The following is an 18,088-nucleotide window of genomic DNA, read 5'->3' on the forward strand; positions in this document are numbered from 1 at the left end:
GCGCTGCGCCCCCCGGCCCGCAGCTCCCGCGGGGCGGCGAGGGAGAGGGGGGCACACCGGTGCCAGGCCGGCTCCCCTCGAGCCGTGGCAGCTGGACGGGCAGAGGACGGGGCACCGCTGCTGCCCAGCACCTCGCCACGCGCCCCGCGGTGCAGCCGCCTTGCCCCATGCCGCGCTCGGCGGTGCGTGCTGTGGGTGTCCTGACCCGTGCCGAATTCAGTGGCTGCCCCTGTGGTTTCCTCGGCTTCATCTGTGCAACAGCAGGAAAATTCGGGGCCCGCAGGACCCCTCCTTCGCGTGTTAGTGCCACCCCAGCTGCCAGCTCCTGCCCTTCCCACCAATCCCTGCTCCTTTCCGCACGCTGTGGTGCAGATTTATTTTTTTTTTATGTTCTGTTGCCTGGAGAAGGGAAAAGAGAAAAGGCTGAACAGAGAAAAGGCAAAATGTGGATTAAAAATAGTTAATGAAAAAATGTGACCGCAAGCCTTGATGAGCATTGCAGGGCTGAGACCAGCCACCGAGCGCAGAGCTGCGCCGCGCCTCGCTGTGCCAGGCAGGGGCAGGGGCAGGCTCTGGGCAAGCCGGGCACGGTGGAGACATGACGGCCGCTCCGCTTCATCCCCCTGTGCTCCTCCATCGCGTCCTGCCCTGTCCTGCGTCCCCCATGGCCAGAGCCCCCGTCCTTGCCTGCCTGCCCCAGCCCAGGGGCGTCTGCAGCTGGCTGGGCACAGCAGCCACCCCGCAGCACCGCCGGCCTCCCGTGTGGCTGGTGGCTGGCCCTGCCCGGGTGCCGCAGGTGCCCCAGACAGGCAGGGACCCTGCCAGGAGCCCTGCCCGGGCAGGCTGCTGTGCACGATGTCACTTGCACATCTGCACCGTGGCGGAGCAGGGTTTGAGCTCGCTCCTCGGTGAGGTACCGGTTGTCCCCAGCTCCGTGATGACCACAGCGTTCATTGGTGACACGGGCTGCTCTGGGGAGGTGGGTGCTGAGCTCCGGCGCAGGCGTGCGTGCACACACGCCTGTCTGCACTGACCTTTTCCCAGCCTTTTCCCAGTCCTGCGCTTCCCCTGTGACACGCCAGCCACACGTGTCACGCCGCGTCTCTCGTGCCGTCCTCACGCGTTTCACGGGGTTTCATGCAATGTGATGAACAAGAAAAACCTGTTTCCCGAGCCAGGCCCGAGGTGCTGCGCGGCTCAGCATCCCCTCGCCAGAGCCTGCCGGGCAGCACAGTTATTTGCCCCCCGCCTGCCCGCCCGGCCGCGCTCCCTCTCGGGCACTGGCAGCCGTGGGGGTGATGCAAAGCGCGTCCGTCCTGACAGCACAGGGCGAGCGCCGGCTGTTTGCATCCTGTGCTGCTGTTGACGAAAACACTGTCAGGGCTGGTTTAGGTTTTCTTGGTCAAAAGTGACACAGAACCCGACATTGCTGGTGCCCGGTGACGTCGGCTCCCTCCGTGTGCCGCTGCTCAGCGTTCCCACAATCAGCCGCTCTGTGCAAACGAGCTGCGGTCCCGCTGCTCCGGGCAGCTCAGCTGCTCCTCCGCTGCCCGCGCGCCCGGGGCTCGCTGCACGGCGGGGACGGGAGCCGTCGCGGGTCGCCAGTGGGGAGCGGGCAGCACCCCCGAGCTGGGACGGGGACACAGGTGGGACAGCGCAGGGTGCGGGACGGACCTCCTGGGCCCCCCCACCGCGGTCCTGGGTGGGGAGCGGAGCAGCATCTGCGGGGCCGGGCGCGCGCTGGCGTCGCACCAGCCCTGGCCCTGCGCCGTCCCCTCCCCTGCCAAGTGCCGAAGCCCCCGCCGCGCTGGCTTGTAGCTCTGAGCTCGAAGCCAAACCAGCCGCGGAAAGCGCTGCATTAGCACACAGGGGGCTAATCCCAGCACCTGGGGGGCACGCAGCCCCCTCCGCCGCCCCCGAGCGAGGGGTGCTGTGCCGGGCGCGGGGCTGTGCCGGGGGGCAGCGGGAGGGACCAGGCTGCGGTGGCCGCACCAGCCCCCGCTGCTCGCGCGGGGCCGTGGCTGTGCCAGGGGGCTTCTAAGTCACGTTGCAGATGCCCGTGAGGGTCCCCACGGAGGCGGCACCGAGGCGCTGATCCGTGCGGCGATCGGCCGCAGCGGTCCCAGATGTGGAGCTCGTTCCCTCACACGTGTGGTGGCAGCCGGAGCCGGGCACCGGCCGGCGTGGAAAAACCCCGGGGGCAGCTGGCCTGGGCGGGAGGGGGAGAGCTGCCGCAGGGGTCCGGGCCGGCGCAGGAGCTGCTGCAGGGCGGCGCGGGGCTGCGCACCCGCGGCTGGGGCAGAATCCCGACACAAACCTTTTCCCGTCCATTTCCTGAGCTTGGTGCGGTGCCGCAGTGGTGGCAGCAGCCCAGTGGCACAGTGTGCTGGGTACCTGGCTCGCCCTGGCCCCCCAGGGCTGCACACTCCAGCCCCCCGCCTGCCAGCACACCCTGGCACCAGTGGCTGCCGGGCTACCAGCCACAGGTCCGGGGGCCTCAGGGAAGCTGGTGGAGGGGAGAGGGGGGTCCTCGTCCTGCCCCCCCGCCCTGCAGGGGTTGGCACCGTGGGCTCGGGAAGGGCTCGGCACACCAAGGCGGGCACCGGCGGCCACCCCAAGTGGCACCGGGTGTTTGCAGCCCGGCCTCGGTGGGGTCAGCAGCCGCAGAGCCGTGACACGGGAACATGCCGCGTTGCCCAACGCCAGCGTGGGGCAAAAGTCCCCTGTGTGCCCACCGCAGCGCGTCGCGGCCCTGGCAGATGCCCCCCACTCGGTGCCCATGGCTCAGCATGGCAGAGGGTCCCCCCAAGTCTGACCCGGCCGGGGGCGAGGTGCCAGGGCAGGGGAAGGTGGCACCAGGAGCCGGTCAGGCACAGTGGGGTGAGGGGCGGGGGTGACGTGGAGCCGGGTCCCTGCGGCAGTGCTGCCCCCAGCAGCAGCGGACATGGCTGAGGGGGGTCCCCGGCACCGGTGGCCATGGCACATCCAGCCAGCAGCCACCGCTGCTCCCAGCACTGTGGGCACCGACGCTGGGCAGTGCCGGCTCATAGGGAGGTGCTCGGTGCTGCCGGTGGTCCGAGCCGCCCCGGACCCCCCATCCTGGCCACACAGGGCCACTGCTCCATCGCTGCCGCTGCCATCTGCACCAAACCAGGGACAACTGGTCCATGGCTCCTCCTGCGCGCCCACGTGTCTGCTAGAAACAGCCCCCGTCCCCGAGCGCGCACCGTGGGGCGGCCGGGGGTCCCTGGCGCTGCCGGGGGTCGCTGGCGCTGCCAGGAGCGGGGGGCTCGTGCAGCACCGCGGGCAGCTGGAGCAAAGGGCCCGGGCAGGGCCCCGCTGCGAGGTGGGGAGCCCCGTGCTGAGGCAGGAGCGTGACCGGCCCCGTGCGCCAGGACCCCTCACCCAGTGCAGTCTGCCCAGCTTGGCCGCGGCAGGGCCCCGGGGCCGGGGGCCGGCTGCCAGCCCGGGGGGAGTGTAGGGCAGAGGCCTCCCCGCTGCTAAATCCCATTGCAGGCAGCTAAAAATAGAGACACCTCTGCCCCAAAGCTGCCTCCCCGGGCCGCGGAGAGGGGCTGGCAGCGCGTTCGCTGCTGACCCACGGTGACTCCTCCCGGGGCAGGGATGCTCGGGGCAGGGGACGGGCACCGGGAGGTTCCCACGGGGCCGGGCCACGGGCGGCGGCGGGATGGGGTATGGGGGGGATGCTGGCGGGGGCTAAGGGGGGGACAGGGATGCTTGTGTGGGGCTGTTGGGGGGACAAGGACAGGGATGCCCATGTGGGGCTGGCCGGGGGACGAGGACAGGGATGCTGCTGTGGGCAGGTGGCTGGTGGGCGCCCACCGAAGGTCCCCGTTCCCAGAGCCCACCCAGCACGGTCTGTCCCAGGAGACGGTTCCTTCTGTCCTGGGACTGTCTAAATAAGGCAGGTCCAGCTCCCCGAGCCGCATCTGGAGCCCCACGCGCTGATTAATGAGCTGCTCGAGCGGCCGCTTGCGACAGGGCGAGTGGGTCTGCACGGAGGAGCCACGACGTTCCCAGGGATAAAAATAGGCGCGGGCAGAGCGGCGAGCGGTGGAAGCGCGGCACGGCGGCCGGTGCCCAGGGGGGCTGCGGTGGCACCGGCACTACTGTCCCATCCCTGTCCCCGTGTCCCCCGGCTCGGCTGCCCTCACCCCACACGGCCGCGCCGTGGGGCTGTGTCAGGGTGGCCCCTTGTCGGAGGGGCTGAAATCCCGCTCAGGAGCCGGTAACCGGCTTAGGGGGATGGAGGGAATTATGGCGCCTCGTGAGCCGGGCTTTGCACCGGGGCTCGCACCGCGCCGCTCGCCCGGGTGGGACGATGGAGCCGCCGTGGTGCGGCCAGGCTGAGCCGGGGGTCCCTGTGGGTTCGTGGTTCACCCCTGCAGGGCTGGCAGCCATCCCTGCACCTCCTGGGTGGGCAGGGACGAGGGGACAGGGGTGAGGATGGGGCCCGCCATGAGCGGCGGCGGTGGGGCAGGGGGGCAGCCCGGGCACCAGCCCTGCCCGGAGAAGATGCTCAGGCATGAGGAGGGGTCCTGGCTGCGCCGGGGTCCAGGGCTCTGGGGGCTCAGCACCGACGCACCACCGGGCACCAGCACTGGTGTGGGGTGGCCCCAGCCCGGGTCCATGTGTGGGAGCGGCGCTGGGACAGGAGGGTCCGCCCTGCACAGGGGTGACGTCCCACATGTGGCTGCGCTCTGGCCACGCAGGGACCGGGGACGGTGCGAGAGCCGGGGACCGGGGATGGTCTGGCTTCGGCTTGGCGGGCGGAGGGCCAGCACGGCTGTGGTGCCGATGCGGCACCCCTCGGCTCTGCCCTGGGACGGGTCCCCACGTCCCCATGACCCGCTGTCCCGTGCAGGGTCACCCGTGTGCCAGGGCCATCACCGCCAGCACAGCGGAGCCACCCAGGGCCCGTAGGCAGCCGGGCGCCCCGCGCTGCTCCCCATGCGGCTCGCGGCCCGACAGAGGGATGTCCCGGCCGCGGCTCCTCGGCCTCCTGCTGCTGCTGCTGCTGCTCTGCTGCCAGGTAAGGACGGGTTGTCCTGCGTGATGATCTGCCCCGCACCCAGCCCGCTGCCCGCCACCCTGCCCGTGGCAGCCCCTCGCCACGGCACAGCACGGCATGGCACAGCATGGCACAGCACCGTGTGGCATGTCACTGCCTTAGCCCGCACTCGCCCATGGCCATCCCGGCACGGTGGCCCGCGGGCAGGGCTCAGGTGACACTCCGCGGTGCCCCCAGGGCCCCTCTGCCCAGATCACGGACTTCGTCTTCGAGAGCTGGAAGGCGTACAGCGAGCAGTGCCAGCGCAACATGAGCCGCCTGCCCGCGCCCACGGGTGAGAGCCGGCGGGGACGGCGGGGCGGGACGGAGGGGCACGGGGACGGCGGGACGGGACCGAGGGGCTGGCGCAGGGCCCGGTGCCCGGCTTCCCCCGTGGTGCCGCCGAAGGTGCCGCCACGTCCCGTCCCTCCGCAGAGCTGGTCTGTAACCGCACCTTCGACAAGTTCTCCTGCTGGCCCGACACGCTGCCCAACAGCACGGCCAGCGTGCCCTGCCCCTGGTTCCTGCCCTGGTACCAGAAAGGTAACGGTTCAGGGGGTGTGCACGTGTCGTGTGTGCACGTATCATGTGTGCACAGACGCTGCTCCGGTGCCCGGTGCCGGCTCTGGGGCCCGGCAGACCCCATCGCCCCCCTCCCTCCCCTCACAGTGAAACACAGACACGTCTTCAAGACCTGCGGCCCCGACGGGCAGTGGGTGACGGGCCCCCGGGGACAGTCCCTGCGCGACGCCACGCAGTGCGAGCTGGACGCCGAGGACCTGGAGGCGCAGGTGGGCAGAGCTGGGGGGCGGCTGGGGCGGGGGTCCCTGCCCTGTCCCTGCCCTGCCCCTGCCTTCACTTATTCCCTCCATCTCCAGGAAAAATTCGCCAAGACCTACGGCAGCTTCAAGGTCATGTACACCGTGGGCTACTCGGTGTCCCTGTGTGCGCTGCTTCTCGCCCTGGCCCTGCTGCTGGGCTTCAGGTGGGGGCATGGCTGGGGGGCTGGCGGGGGCCATGCCAGGGGTCCGGGGGCCGGTGGGGACCATGCCGGGGGTCCAGGGGCCGGTGGGGGCCGTGCCGGGGTCCAGGCGCGGGCACTGACAGCAGGCCCCCCCGCAGCAAGCTGCACTGCATGAGGAACTACATCCACATGAACCTCTTCGCCTCCTTCATCCTGAAGGGCGTCTCCGTGCTGGTCATCGACGCCCTGCTCAAGACCCACTACAGCGAGAAGGTCGACGACTACCACGTGCACATCTGGCTGAGCGACGAGGTGAGCGTGGGGCCGGCGGGGCCGGGGGCGCGGGCGGCATGGCGGCCCTGACCCCTGCCCGCAGGCGGCCGCGGGTTGCCGGGCGGCCACCGTCTTCATGCAGTACGGCATCGTGGCCAACTACTGCTGGCTGCTGGTGGAGGGCATCTACCTGCACAACCTCCTCGTGGTGGCCGTCTTCTCCGAGAGGAGCTACTTCACCCTCTACCTGTGCATCGGCTGGGGTGAGTGCGGGCTGGCGCCCCGTCCCCCGTCCCCAGCCTTGGCCCCGCTGTGCCTCACCTGCCCCTGCCCACCCCCCTCCAGGGGCGCCCGTGCTGTTCCTCATCCCCTGGGTCGTCGTGAAGTTCCTCTATGAAAACATCCAGTGAGTACCAGCCCCTGCAGTGGGTCGGCGCCCGCGGGTGCGCGGGGCACGGGTGGGTGTGCGTGGGACACGCTGAGGGCTGGTGGGGACGGCGGGATGGCCCCGGAGAGGCCCCGCACCATCGCCCTGTGCAAGGAGCGGGGTGCCAGGCTGTGGTGCTGCCAACTGCCAGCAGTTCCTGTGCCCCCCCCCTCCAGGTGCTGGACCACCAACAACAACATGGGCTTCTGGTGGATCCTTCGCTTCCCCGTGTTCCTGGCCATCCTGGTGAGCCCGGGGCTGCGGCTCTGCCCTCCCCAGCCCTTTGCTTGGGTGTCTGCGAGGGCCCCGAGGCTGCTGCTAAGGGGGCTGCCTGTCCCTGCCCGTCCCTGCCCGTCCCTGCCCCTCACAGGTCGCTCTGCTCCGTTGCAGATCAACTTCTTCATCTTCATCCGCATCATCCAGATCCTCGTCTCCAAGCTCCGCGCACACCAGATGCGTTACACCGACTACAAGTTCAGGTGGGTGGTGGGCAGAGCCCACACCGGTGCGTGTCCGTGTGTGCCCACCCGTGACCCCGGCGCTGACGGGCCCCTCTCCACGCAGGCTGGCCAAGTCCACGCTGACGCTGATCCCGCTGCTGGGCATCCACGAGGTGGTCTTCGCCTTCATCACAGACGAGCACGCTCAGGGCACCCTGCGCTACGTCAAGCTCTTCTTTGACCTCTTCCTGAGCTCCTTCCAGGTGAGCCCAGCCCCACGTGGGACCAGCCCCTTCCCAGGGACCCTCCGGCTCGGGAGGGACCACACCAGGGTTGGGGCTGGGGTCTGGCCATGCTCCTCTCACACCTCTCCTCCCTCCGCCCAGGGGATGCTGGTGGCCATTCTCTACTGCTTCGTCAACAAGGAGGTGAGCGGGACGGTGTGGGGGTGGGCAGCCGGGGGGGCTCGGGCAGCCCGGGGGCTAGGGGCCACGCTGACGGCAGCTGCCCGCAGGTGCAGGCAGAGCTGCTGAAGCGGTGGCAGCGCTGGAAGCTGGGGCAGGACCTGGCCGAGGAGTACAAGCACACCTACAGCCACGCACCCGGCGCCCGCAACGGCGCCGGCAGCACCTGCGAGAAGCACCAGCTGGTGAGCGGCTGCGCCAACGGGCTGGGCCGCAGCCCCCCGCCCGCGCGCCCCGGCACCCACTACCTCGAGAGGAGCGGCCGCGGCACCCCCGAGCCCCGCGCCCCGGGCGAGCGGCACCACTGCTACGAGTTCCCCGAGACCACGGCCGAGAGCCACTTCTGAGCCCATGGCCGCAGCGAGGGGGCCGTGCCGCTGCCCCCCGCCCAGCCCCGTCCTGCCCGGGCGCCGTGCGGGACCTGCCCGCACCGGACGGGCACGGGACGATGGACGTGGCGGGGCTGGCTGTGGGGGGCCTGGACCTCTGTGGGGAGGGGATCTGTGGGGCGGGGGGGGGGTCTGTGTGTGTGGGGTGGGGGTCTGTGTGTGGGGGGGGTGGGGGGGTCATCCTGTGGTGCTGCCCTCGCGCCCCGTGGCGCAGTGCTGTAATTTATGTGTCGTCGCTGTAAATATGTGTGGGCCGGGACGGGCTGCGGCTCCGCGTGCGCCTCTGTCTCAGGGGGACCGGGGACGCCGCGGGCCCCGACTGCGCCCGTGGGCACCCACAGGGGTGGGCACGGCCACGGGGCGGGAGCTGGGCTGCTGGCACAGGTGGGCTGCACCAGAAGACAACCCCACTGCCCACCCCACAGCCCCTCTGCCTCCTCCCCAGCCCTGCTGCCAGCCCCACAGCCCCACTGCCAGCCCCACAGCCCCACTGCCTGCCCCACAGCCCCGCTGTCAGCCCTGCTGCCCCACTGCCTGCCCCACAACCCCACTGCCTCCTCCCCAGCCCTGCTGCCAGCCCCAAAGCCCCACTGCCAGCCCCACAGCCCCACTGCCAGCCCCACAGCCCCACTGCCAGCCCTGCTGCCCCACTGCCGACCCCACAGCCCCGCTGCCCGCCCCACAGCCCCACTGCCCGCCCCACAGCCCCACTGCCAGCCCCACAGCCCCGGTGCCAGCCCCACAGCCCCACTGCCTGCCCCACAGGTGAGGAGGCAGATGTGAGGCCACGCTCCCGGCCGGGGCTCCAGCTCCCCGCCAGCACGCGATCTCCTCTGGCCGCTAATCGGCTCTGTCCTCTCGCTGCCAGGAGCTCTTAATTAAATCATTTGGCTCTGCCCGCCGGCACCCCCCGCTCTCCTGGGAGCCAGCCCAGGCCACGGGCCGGGCAGCGGCTGCCAGCAGCGCCATGAGCTGCGCCGTGGGGTGCGGGGCTGCGGGTCCCCCGGTGCCGGCGGGCTGGGCCGGCGCCCTAAGAGGCTTGTGCCGCACACGTGGGCGCTAAGCCCGGCCGGATGCTGCGGGTTTGGGCACCACGATCGCCTGGAGCGCAGGGATTAGCCAGGGGCACCCTCCCCGGCCGGGGGCACCCTGCCGGCGGGTGGCGTGGGACAGCCGGCCCCGCCGCCATCCCTACGGCCATCCATGCCACGATCCTGCCACCATCCCTGCCACCATCCCTGCCACCATCCCTGCCACCATCCATGCCACGATCCTGCCACAATCCCTGCCACCATCCTACCACGATCCAGCCATGATCCTGCCACCATCCCTGCCATGATCCTGCCACGATCCCTGCCACGATCCTGCCACCATCCCTGCCATGATCCTGCCACGATCCCAGCCATGATCCTGCCACCATCCCTACCACAATCCTGCCACCATCCTGCCACGATCCCTGCCACCATCCCTGCCATGATCCCTACCACAATCCTGCCACCATCCTGCCACCATCCCTGCCACGATCCTGCCACGATCCCAGCCATGATCCTGCCACCATCCCTGCCATGATCCTGCCACGATCCCTGCCACGATCCTGCCACCATCCCTACCACAATCCTGCCACCATCCCTGCCATGATCCTGCCACGATCCCAGCCATGATCCTGCCACCATCCCTACCACAATCCTGCCACCATCCTGCCACGATCCCTGCCACGATCCTGCCACGATCCCAGCCATGATCCTGCCACCATCCCTACCACGATCCTGACACGATCCCAGCCATGATCCTGCCACGATCCTGCCATGATCCTGCCACCATCCCTACCATGATCCTGCCACGATCCTGCCACGATCCCTGCCACGATCCTGCCACCATCCCTGCCACGATCCTGCCACCATCCCTACCATGATCCTGCCACGATCCTGCCACGATCCCAGCCATGATCCTGCCACCATCCCTACCACGATCCTGCCACCATCCTGCCACCATCCCTGCCACCATCCTGCCACCATCCTGCCACGATCCCAGCCATGATCCTGCCACCATCCCTGCCACGATCCTGCCACCATCCCGCCACCATCCCTGCCACGATCCTGCCACGATCCTGCCACGATCCTGCCACGATCCCAGCCACGATCCTGCCAAGACCCCTGCCACGACCCCTGCCACCATCCCTGCCACCATCCCTGCCATGATCCTGCCACCATCCCAGCCATGATCCCTGACACGTTCCCTGCCATCATCCCAGCCACCATCCCTGCTGCCATCCCTGCCACCCCATGGGCCCTGAGTGTGGGGCGCTGCCCATCGCCCACTGTGGCCAGCCCTGCCTGGCCCGGAGCAGATGACGGTCCCTGGCTGTCCGGCCCCACGCTCAGCCCGGCACAGGGGATGTGACAAGTGGGCGAGTGCTTGGAGCCGTGCCCTGGCAGCCCCCAGCACTGAACAGCAGCGCTGTGGCTGCCCCCACCACCCCCCCCCCCCCATGACATCCCACCCCATGCCAGCATCGCCAGCACAAGGGACGGTGGGAGCCACGCTGTCTGCCCGGGGGTGGCGGGTCCCAGGCCACTGCCAGGGCGTCAGCGTGGCTGGCCGTGGCGTGGGGATGGCACTGGGCTCCGTGCAGAGCACGCAGGAATTTTCCTCTGTTTACTTGAGGACGTGCCGCCTGCCCCCGCCGAGAGGGCACCCGGCGCCCGGGGGCTGACGTGGGGCAGCACCGTGGGGACACGCTGCCGTGGGGCTGAGCAGGGAAGGGGAGGGGAGCGCAGGGGCCGGGGTCTGCCTGGGCCCCCTCCAAGTGCGGGGATGGGGACAGGGACGGACCGTGCCCGGAGCCGCGGTGCCGGAGCCGGCCAGGGCAGCCCCCGCAGAGCCGCTGGCCCCCGCGGCCGCTGCCGTCACTGCGGCCTCCTGACGCGGTAACGAGCCTAATTGAGGCAAATTGCTGGAGCACGAAGCAGTTTCTGGGAAGGTAAATATGGTCATCGCGCGGCGCCGGGCCCTGCGCCTGTTGCTCCAGCGTTGCCGTGGCAACACCCCAATGTCCCCATCAGGGCCAGGCTGGCCCGGCAGCACCGAGGGCACAGGGACCCCCCGGACCCTGCCCACACGGGGTGACATGCAGCACCGGGGCCCTGCACGTGGCTGCGCTGGGGGCAGAGCCTCCCCCACAGCGGGTGCCCGCGGGACATGGCACCCACCCGCACTGGGCTGTGGGACGGGGCAGGCGAGATGCGGGTGGCTTGGAGGAGGCGGCCCGTGCCCCTCGCCCTGGGGACCCTGCTGGGGCCACGGCGAAGGGTGGGCTGGGGGACCCCTGCCTGGCACTGCCCGCAGCGGGTGTCACCCCCCGTGTGCGCCCTGACAGCTCCACCCACGGCACCAGCACTGGGCTGCGGGCAGCACAGCCAGAACCCCATAGCCCCGGGGACACCTCGGTGGCACAGCCGGCACCCCATAGCCCCGGGGACACCTCGGTGGCACAGCTGGCACCCCCACACCCTGGGACATCTTGGTGGCACAGTTGGGCTGTGTCAACCCCCCCACTGCCTCAGCCAGGCACCCCAGGGCCACGGCGCCTCACAGGGACGCTCCCACTTTATCAAGGGAATTGAGCAGCGCAAATTGGTCTCCTAAGTCGGCTCTGCCCGCTGCCTTCCCCTCTTGCCACCACTTAATTCAATGATACAACACATACCTCTCCTCCTCCCACCGGTTAATCTAATGATAAGCGCCGTATCCAAGCCACAGGGAAAATAAACCCGCGCCGAGCTCAATTTCCCCAGGTAAACAGCCCGATCTCGCTGGCCTGCGGCCGCGTCCCCTGGCAGGGGCACCCCCCCCACACCCGACTGCCACACTCCTCCTGCGCCGCCCTCACCCCCCTGGGTTGTTATTACTCTTTATAAAAATGACCTGTTTATAGAATGATTTTTGTACGACATTTCATTAGAGCCCGAGCGGCTGCTTCACTCCCGGCCTTACAGCGCCCGAGCCAAGAGAAAAACAAGGCAGAGGCCGGCAGCCCACGCGGGGCCAGCTCCCGGCGTGGTGGGCAGCCCCGTCCCACGCACACAGCCCTGTCCCGCTCCCCTCAGCACCATGTGCTGCTCCCTCCCTCGGGCAGCCCCGAGGTGCAGGGAGTCCCCAACCAGCACGCTCCGGCCAGCACGTGTCACCTTCCTCCAGTGGAGCCCCTTCCTGACCCCTTGGGATGCACGGCTCCAGACACACGGACCCAGGACACACAGACCCAGGACACACGGCTCCGGACATGCCCGGGGCTCCCAGCCAGGGCAGCCCCGCTCGGCTCCGTGCCCCCCGGACACGGGGCACACCGCGGAGCCTGTCCTGCAGGGAAGTCGGAGGAGAGGGGCTGTGACAGCGGTGTCACCCTCTCGCCCCAGCTCCCCAGGGGTGCTCCCGAGTGACGCGGGGCCTGGCAGCACCGCGGCGAGGGCGCAGGCCCAGGGGCGGCTCCGGCAGAGGCGGCAGCACCAGGGGCTGAGGAACCATCCCGCCGTGCCAAAACCGGGCCGGGTGCCCCAGCATGTGCCCCTGGAGTGTTTTGGTGATGGGGGGTAAACAGGGCTGTGGCTATGTGTAGAGAGATGCACTGGAGGAGAAATGCCAGCTATGCCAAGTGTAGTTTAAATGCCATTAAAGCAGGGGAGGGAAGAGGATACGAGTGTATTAATAGTCTCAACATTTAAATCTTCGCTCCAGCGACAGCTCCGAGGATGCTGGGTGGCAGGAGGGCTGCCAGGGCCCAAGGGCATTGTGCTCCCCGGACGCAGCGCCAGCCTGCACAGGCGTGCCATGGAATTAAGAGCCCAGAGAAAGTGCCAGGGCATGATCCTTTCTGGAAAAAAAATAAATAAAAATAAGAGGTGGCTTCTGCTCTCTGCGTTACCTCTCCTCAGGACTGGGTCAGGCCTGAAGAGGCACAGAAAGCCCCGGCCTTTATTGCCAGCGCTGGTCTAACAGGGACAGCACGGGGCTTCAGCCACAGAGCAGGAACGTTCTTGGCAGCACCGCGCCGGGCACAGCCCAGCAGCACGGCCAGGGGCGGCCGGGCAGCGTCCCTCTCGCTGCCCCACCACCGGGCACGGCCGCTGCGGCGAGGAGGGGTCGGCAGGCAGCGGCGCAGAGGCAGAGCCAAAAGGACACCAGCTTTTATTTACAGCTCCTCAAGTGACAGAAAACAGGACAAAAAAAAAAAGAAAAGGGAACAGTACAGCTCAACGACGCAACAAAGGAAAGGAAAGGGCAGCCACAACTCCCCCACGCCCCCCCCAAGCCCACTGGCGCTGGGCCCACCCCGGCAGCCCCCTCCCCGCCGGCTCCGAGCGCAGGCGGGCGGGGGGCTGCTCCCCCCGGCTCCCCAGGCCTTGGGGGGCACGGAGCAGCCCCACGGCCAGCACGGCTGCTCTGCTCAGCGGGGTGAGGACGGCGCAGTCGCACTCCCTCGCTCACAGGCGATGATGCAGAAACCACCCGAGCCTTGGCAGGAGTGGGGGGTCCCAGGGAAGCCCCCCCGGGGCCAGTTACACCGAGTAGGGCAGCCCCCACGCAGTGACGCCTCCGCCAGCTCTAGAGGCCAGATCTCTGCCGAAGGCGCACGTCTGGAAAACGGTGTTGGTATAAAACAGCACGGGCTGCTCAGGCAAGGACAACGACGCGCCTCTTTCCACGCAGCCAGCACCGGCCGCCCCCACTGCCGCCACCTCCCGTGGAGCTGCCAGAGCACCGAGGCTGGGGGCTGAATGCGGCCCAGCAACCCCTCTGTAAGCACCCCTCAGGCACCTGGGGCTGGGGCCAGTGCTGACACCCCGTCTCCCTCCGTCTGCAGGGAGAGGGGAGCAGCTCCTCCTCCAGCACCACGCGGACCTGGCCCAAGCTGCACACATGGACAATCCAGTCTGGGACGTGGTCTCAAAAGCTCTGGCGCACCGATAGGTCCCAGGCCCCAGCAGCCCAGGTACGGATTGAGCCCTCCCACCAGCGAGCAAGGACAGCCGGTGTGACCTGCCCGGCAGGCAGCTGCCCCACGGGTGCTGAACGGGGGCTGCCCGCCTGTCCCGAGGCACAAGGACAGAACCAACCCTCCTTCCCTCTCCCCCTGGCCCGCCCCAGCAGCTGCGGACCCTCGGTACACAGGAGGGAGCGGAGAACCAGCGCTGCCTCTACCGACAGCAGAGCCCAGGGAGCCTCCGCACTCAGCACACCAGGGGCAGAGACGGAAGGAGAACAGGAGATCTGTGAGCCCAGCATGGAGTGGGGAAGGACAGCTTGAGGCCAGAGGAAGCTATGAGTGGGGGACTGGAATCCTTTGCAACAGGCTCTGGGCACCCTCAGGGAGCCCCTGAGCATCTTTGATTTCAGGTAGCTTCAGAGCCAGCCCCAGAGCTGACTGGCTCTCCCGCAGGCTTTTGGAAGTACAGACCAGAGGAGGAAATCAACACAAAATCTCAAATTAAATCTGCTTGAGGACCTTAGGCGACCAGCCGATCCGCAGGGAGCGCCCGCCTTAGGACTTCTTTGCGTCCTGTGTGTTCCTCCTCTTCAGATCACCCAGGTCGACAGGTTTAAACGCTGCAGGGATGACAGGAGAGACTTTGGCGGCAGAGGCCGCGTCGCAGCCCGCTCCCGGCCGGCGCAGGCTCCCCGGGGCCGGCCACCCCCTCCGGCAGCAGCCGGGGGAGGGGGCCCGCCGCACCCCTCACCTTTGAGGCTTGGATTCGGCATCTTCTCCACGTACTCCTCGACCAGGCCGCGCTCGGAGCCCATCTGGCTGCGCAGGTCACGCTCCACGCACTGCCAGGCTGCGGGGACGCGGGCGAGGGGCCGCTGGCCTCAGGCACCGCCCGGCGCAGGCCGGGCCCCCCCAGGCCCCCCCCGGCCCCGCGGCCTCCGCCCCCGCTCACCCTCGTAGATGAAGCGCACGTTCTCCTCGTGGGCCGGCGTGAAGATCTCGCTGCCGGCGCCGGGGGAGCGCGGGCCGCTGCTCCGCTTCCCGTTGTAGACCACGCGGGACACGGGGGAGCTGAAAGCGAAGCGCGGGGCTGAGCCGGGCCCGGGGCCGCGGCTGGGCCCGGGGCCGGGCGGGGCTCACCTGGCCATGGCGGCGGCGCGGCGCGGCTCGGCTCGGCTCGGCGCGGCTGCGGGGAGGAAGGAGAGGGCGGCCAGGCCGGGGCTAGGCCGCGGGCCGCCCCCCGCCCGTCGCCATGGCAACGCGCGCCCCTCACCTGGGACCGGCTCCCGCCTCCGCTCGCCCTCGGGCCGCGACGGAAGCGCCGCAGCGCGCAGGCGCGGCCCCGCCCCCGCGTCCCCCCCGGCCCGGGCTGGCCCCGCCCACACACCGGGCCCGGTCCCGGGCCCGCCCGCACCGCGGCCCCGCACCGCCCACAACCCCGCACCGCCGCAGGAGCGCGGGTCCGGAGCGAGAGACGCTTTATTGGAAAAGTACAAAGTGGGTCCCGAGAGGCGGGACCGGGCGAGCCCCGCCCAGCCCAGCCCAGCCCGCGCCCCGCCCATACCGGGCCCGGGCCCCGCCCCGCCCCGCCCGGGCCCCGCCCCGCCCCGCCCGGGCCCCGCCCCGCGGGCCCCCCTCAGTCCATGGTGGCGGCCCCGAACAGCTCCACCAGCTCCGTGTAGTCGGGGTCGATGAGGTCCGGGGGCTTCTCCCCGGCGTCCGTGGTGGCCTCCGGGCTGGCGCCGAGCGACACGAGGTACCTGCGGCAGCGGGGGCTGAGCAGGGGCCGAGCCGGGGGCCCCTCCCAGCTCCCCCAGACCCCGCTGCTGCGGGGAGCTTCGGGGCCCGGCAGCCCCGCGGGTACCGGGCGGCCTCCCAGGGCCAGGGCCCGGGCAGAGCCCCCGGCCCAGCCCCAGCCCCGGCCCCGTGGGCTGCTCACCGGGCGATGTCAGCGTAGCCGTCGCTGCAGGCCATGTGCAGGGGCGTCCACCCGTTCTCGTCCTTCTGGTGGATGTCGGCGCCGTACCTAACGAGGAGCTTGACGCAGTCCAGGTTTCCAGTAAGCACGGCTTCGTGGAGGGCGGCCATGCCTGGAAGGAGGGGGCTTGTTAGCCCTGGACCGGGGAAGGACTCTGAGTGCTGCGCTCACACGTGCAGGTTGTCCACAGCCCAGGAGAGGGGTGCCAGCAGCCCTCATCATCAGGGAGATGAGTTTGGGGAAAGAAACAAAGACTGAGGAAGCAAGAGGAGCTCCCACAGGTTTCTGTTCCCCTTCAACAGCATCAAATACCCTCTCCAAGATGGGGCAGCACCCACCTCCCCGCTGGGCCAGGCAGGACAGATGAAGGGAGGAGGAGCTGCCCTCTCCTGCAGAGCTCCTGGCCAGCGGCCTGCCCCGAGTCCTGGCCGGGACTCACATGAGGACACGAGGAGAGTGACTCCAGGCTCCTGCTATGTCCAAGTTTCGGAAGCTCCTTACAGAGCAAGTAATGAAGCAATCGGCATAGACAGGAGGAAGCCCGGGGCCACATGAGACCCCGTCTCCGTAGCCATGTGACAGCAGGAGCTGAAGCCAAGCACCAGAAAGGGACGAATCTGGGCTCTGCACCAGCCGGTGCGGATCAAGGCGTTCCACAAACGGTTGCTCGTGGGGTTGGGTACGAACATAACAAGATGCCTCCCCACAGAGGTAAATGCCACAAGCCCACAGATCCAGCCGTGCGAGAGGGAACAGTGTGTGTGAGAAACAGAGCCAGGAACAAAGCGGGGAGCGTCGCTTCCCCGCCCTTCCCCTGGGCGGGAGGCAGGACCCCCCCGTCCCGCCCCGAGCCCCACGGACCAGCCTGTGCTCACGGCTCCTTTTCTAGGTCCCACCTCGCTGCGGTGCCTCGGAGGGACCCGGGGGGTGAGCGGGCCCCTTCCCGCAGCGCGCGCTGGCCACGCTGTCAAGGGGAGATGTTGGGGCTCTCTTGGACACCACTGCAACGCTGGGGCACTACTCACGGGGGGAAAACAACTCAGTTCCAACCCGTCCCCCTGCCGAAGGCGGCCCTCGTCCTAGCTTTGGCTCATGGCTTGCTCTCGTCTCCCTCACAGCCCGGCTGAGCCGTGCCAGCCCGGCGGCACTCACCGGAGGGGTAGATGGTGTCCAGCGTCACCTTCCTGGCACGTATGAACCTGCCCACCTGCTCCAGGTCCCCCTGCCTGATGTGGTCCTGGAAGACGACGTCGTTGGGGAAGCGCACCGTGCGCGAGGCTCTCAGCCTCCGGGCGTACCGGCTGTACCGCGGCGCCGAGACCGGGCAATAGTCCTTCATGCTGGCGGCAGCCTTCGGGCGCTGCAGAGGGCGAGGAGGAGCAGCGGCGTGGGGGGCCACAGGAGCAGCCCGAGTCGCTCAGTGCTCGCTGGGTCGAAGCACCGCTTTCTGCTCTGCTGCCCGGCAGGTCCCTCCTCGCTGCCCAGGGGCGATGGCGCCCACACCGCTGCGGTCCCTGCGTGCCCAAGCCCGTGTCCCCGTCACCAGCAGGGACGCGGTGGCCGCCGGGCTCTCCCTACGCTCCCATGGCACATGCAGGAGGTGGCGCTGGGCACACGCAGGCACCCACGGGCCCTTGGCCCGGGACTGATGGCTCTCCAGGGCACCGCGTTATATAGGCTCCCGGGGGCTATTTTGAGGACGTGCAGCTCATGCTATTTGCCGTGACACTTGGTAATCGAGCCGCCCAGGCCCGCAGCCTCCCACTTCTGGGCAGAAGTTGGTGTCTCATCTTACCACCCACCTGTTGATGTGCCCATCCAAGGGTCAAACCTACTCTTGCTTTTGCATGGGTGGCCCTTCCGAGGAGCCCGGGGCCTGACAACAAACTTCCCAGCGGCGAGCCCTCGCACACACGTGCGCCGGGGACAAGGCACAAGCACGATGACCGGGCGAGGGGAACCAGCCGCTCGCGTACCGACCAGCCAGCGCAGCGCAGGCGTGTCAGAGCTGGTGCCAAATACACTCAGAGCTCCGTCACTCTCCTGTAGTTGCATCAGACTGAGCCGTGCTGCCCAGCACGACTGCGAGGCAGCGCAGA

At 69.3% G+C, this 18,088-nt stretch overlaps 3 protein-coding genes across 4 annotated transcripts; 1 reads left to right on the plus strand and 2 right to left on the minus strand.

Moving 5' to 3' along the window:
* Window positions 1–1,588: 1,588 nt before the first annotated feature.
* Window positions 1,589–8,046, plus strand: GCGR (glucagon receptor). Its single transcript, XM_068413011.1, has 14 exons — window positions 1,589–1,646; window positions 4,886–5,053; window positions 5,270–5,366; window positions 5,507–5,614; window positions 5,741–5,862; window positions 5,950–6,056; window positions 6,194–6,347; window positions 6,412–6,571; window positions 6,654–6,714; window positions 6,912–6,981; window positions 7,126–7,214; window positions 7,300–7,438; window positions 7,562–7,603; window positions 7,690–8,046. Exons 2-14 carry the CDS (start codon window positions 4,997–4,999, stop codon window positions 7,984–7,986), a joined length of 1,503 nt encoding a protein of 500 aa, XP_068269112.1. The 5' UTR covers window positions 1,589–1,646; window positions 4,886–4,996; the 3' UTR covers window positions 7,987–8,046.
* Window positions 8,047–14,490: 6,444 nt separating this feature from the next.
* MCRIP1 (MAPK regulated corepressor interacting protein 1) lies at window positions 14,491–15,329 on the minus strand. 2 transcript variants are annotated; one of them, XM_068413359.1, is made up of 5 exons: window positions 15,285–15,329; window positions 15,152–15,197; window positions 14,964–15,082; window positions 14,763–14,861; window positions 14,491–14,652 (listed from the first exon to the last, which is right to left on the minus strand). In XM_068413359.1, the coding sequence occupies exons 2-5, from the start codon at window positions 15,157–15,159 to the stop codon at window positions 14,567–14,569; spliced, it is 312 nt and encodes a 103-aa protein (XP_068269460.1). In that variant the 5' UTR covers window positions 15,160–15,197; window positions 15,285–15,329; the 3' UTR covers window positions 14,491–14,566. The 2 variants fall into 2 exon arrangements, with proteins under 2 accessions (XP_068269460.1, XP_068269461.1); XM_068413360.1 differs by having other exon boundaries at window positions 14,491–14,631; window positions 15,152–15,329.
* Window positions 15,330–15,472: 143 nt separating this feature from the next.
* Window positions 15,473–17,653, minus strand: PPP1R27 (protein phosphatase 1 regulatory subunit 27). Its single transcript, XM_068413271.1, has 3 exons — window positions 17,142–17,653; window positions 15,951–16,101; window positions 15,473–15,771 (listed from the first exon to the last, which is right to left on the minus strand). Exons 1-3 carry the CDS (start codon window positions 17,326–17,328, stop codon window positions 15,648–15,650), a joined length of 462 nt encoding a protein of 153 aa, XP_068269372.1. The 5' UTR covers window positions 17,329–17,653; the 3' UTR covers window positions 15,473–15,647.
* Window positions 17,654–18,088: the final 435 nt, after the last annotated feature.

This window comes from Nyctibius grandis, chromosome 15 (assembly GCF_013368605.1).
Source record: "Nyctibius grandis isolate bNycGra1 chromosome 15, bNycGra1.pri, whole genome shotgun sequence".
Classification (NCBI taxonomy): domain Eukaryota; kingdom Metazoa; phylum Chordata; class Aves; order Nyctibiiformes; family Nyctibiidae; genus Nyctibius; species Nyctibius grandis.

What these genes read in the sequence shown, in the direction of transcription:
- GCGR (XM_068413011.1), top strand. Translation starts at nt 4,997, where the DNA reads ATGTCCCGGCCGCGGCTCCTCGGCCTCCTGCTGCTGCTGCTGCTGCTC. An exon ending in CCTGCCCTGGTACCAGAAAG is followed by an intron (nt 5,615 to 5,740) that starts GTAACGGTTCAG and finishes CTCCCCTCACAG; the next exon opens with TGAAACACAGACACGTCTTC. An exon ending in CTACCTGTGCATCGGCTGGG is followed by an intron (nt 6,572 to 6,653) that starts GTGAGTGCGGGC and finishes ACCCCCCTCCAG; the next exon opens with GGGCGCCCGTGCTGTTCCTC.
- MCRIP1 (XM_068413359.1), bottom strand. An exon ending in CGTGCGCTTCATCTACGAGG is followed by an intron (nt 14,862 to 14,963) that starts GTGAGCGGGGGC and finishes GCGTCCCCGCAG; the next exon opens with CCTGGCAGTGCGTGGAGCGT. An exon ending in GCCGAATCCAAGCCTCAAAG is followed by an intron (nt 14,653 to 14,762) that starts GTGAGGGGTGCG and finishes CTGCCGCCAAAG; the next exon opens with TCTCTCCTGTCATCCCTGCA.
- PPP1R27 (XM_068413271.1), bottom strand. Translation starts at nt 17,328, where the DNA reads ATGAAGGACTATTGCCCGGTCTCGGCGCCGCGGTACAGCCGGTACGCC. An exon ending in GGACACCATCTACCCCTCCG is followed by an intron (nt 16,102 to 17,141) that starts GTGAGTGCCGCC and finishes CCCTCCTTCCAG; the next exon opens with GCATGGCCGCCCTCCACGAA. An exon ending in GGCTACGCTGACATCGCCCG is followed by an intron (nt 15,772 to 15,950) that starts GTGAGCAGCCCA and finishes CCGCTGCCGCAG; the next exon opens with GTACCTCGTGTCGCTCGGCG.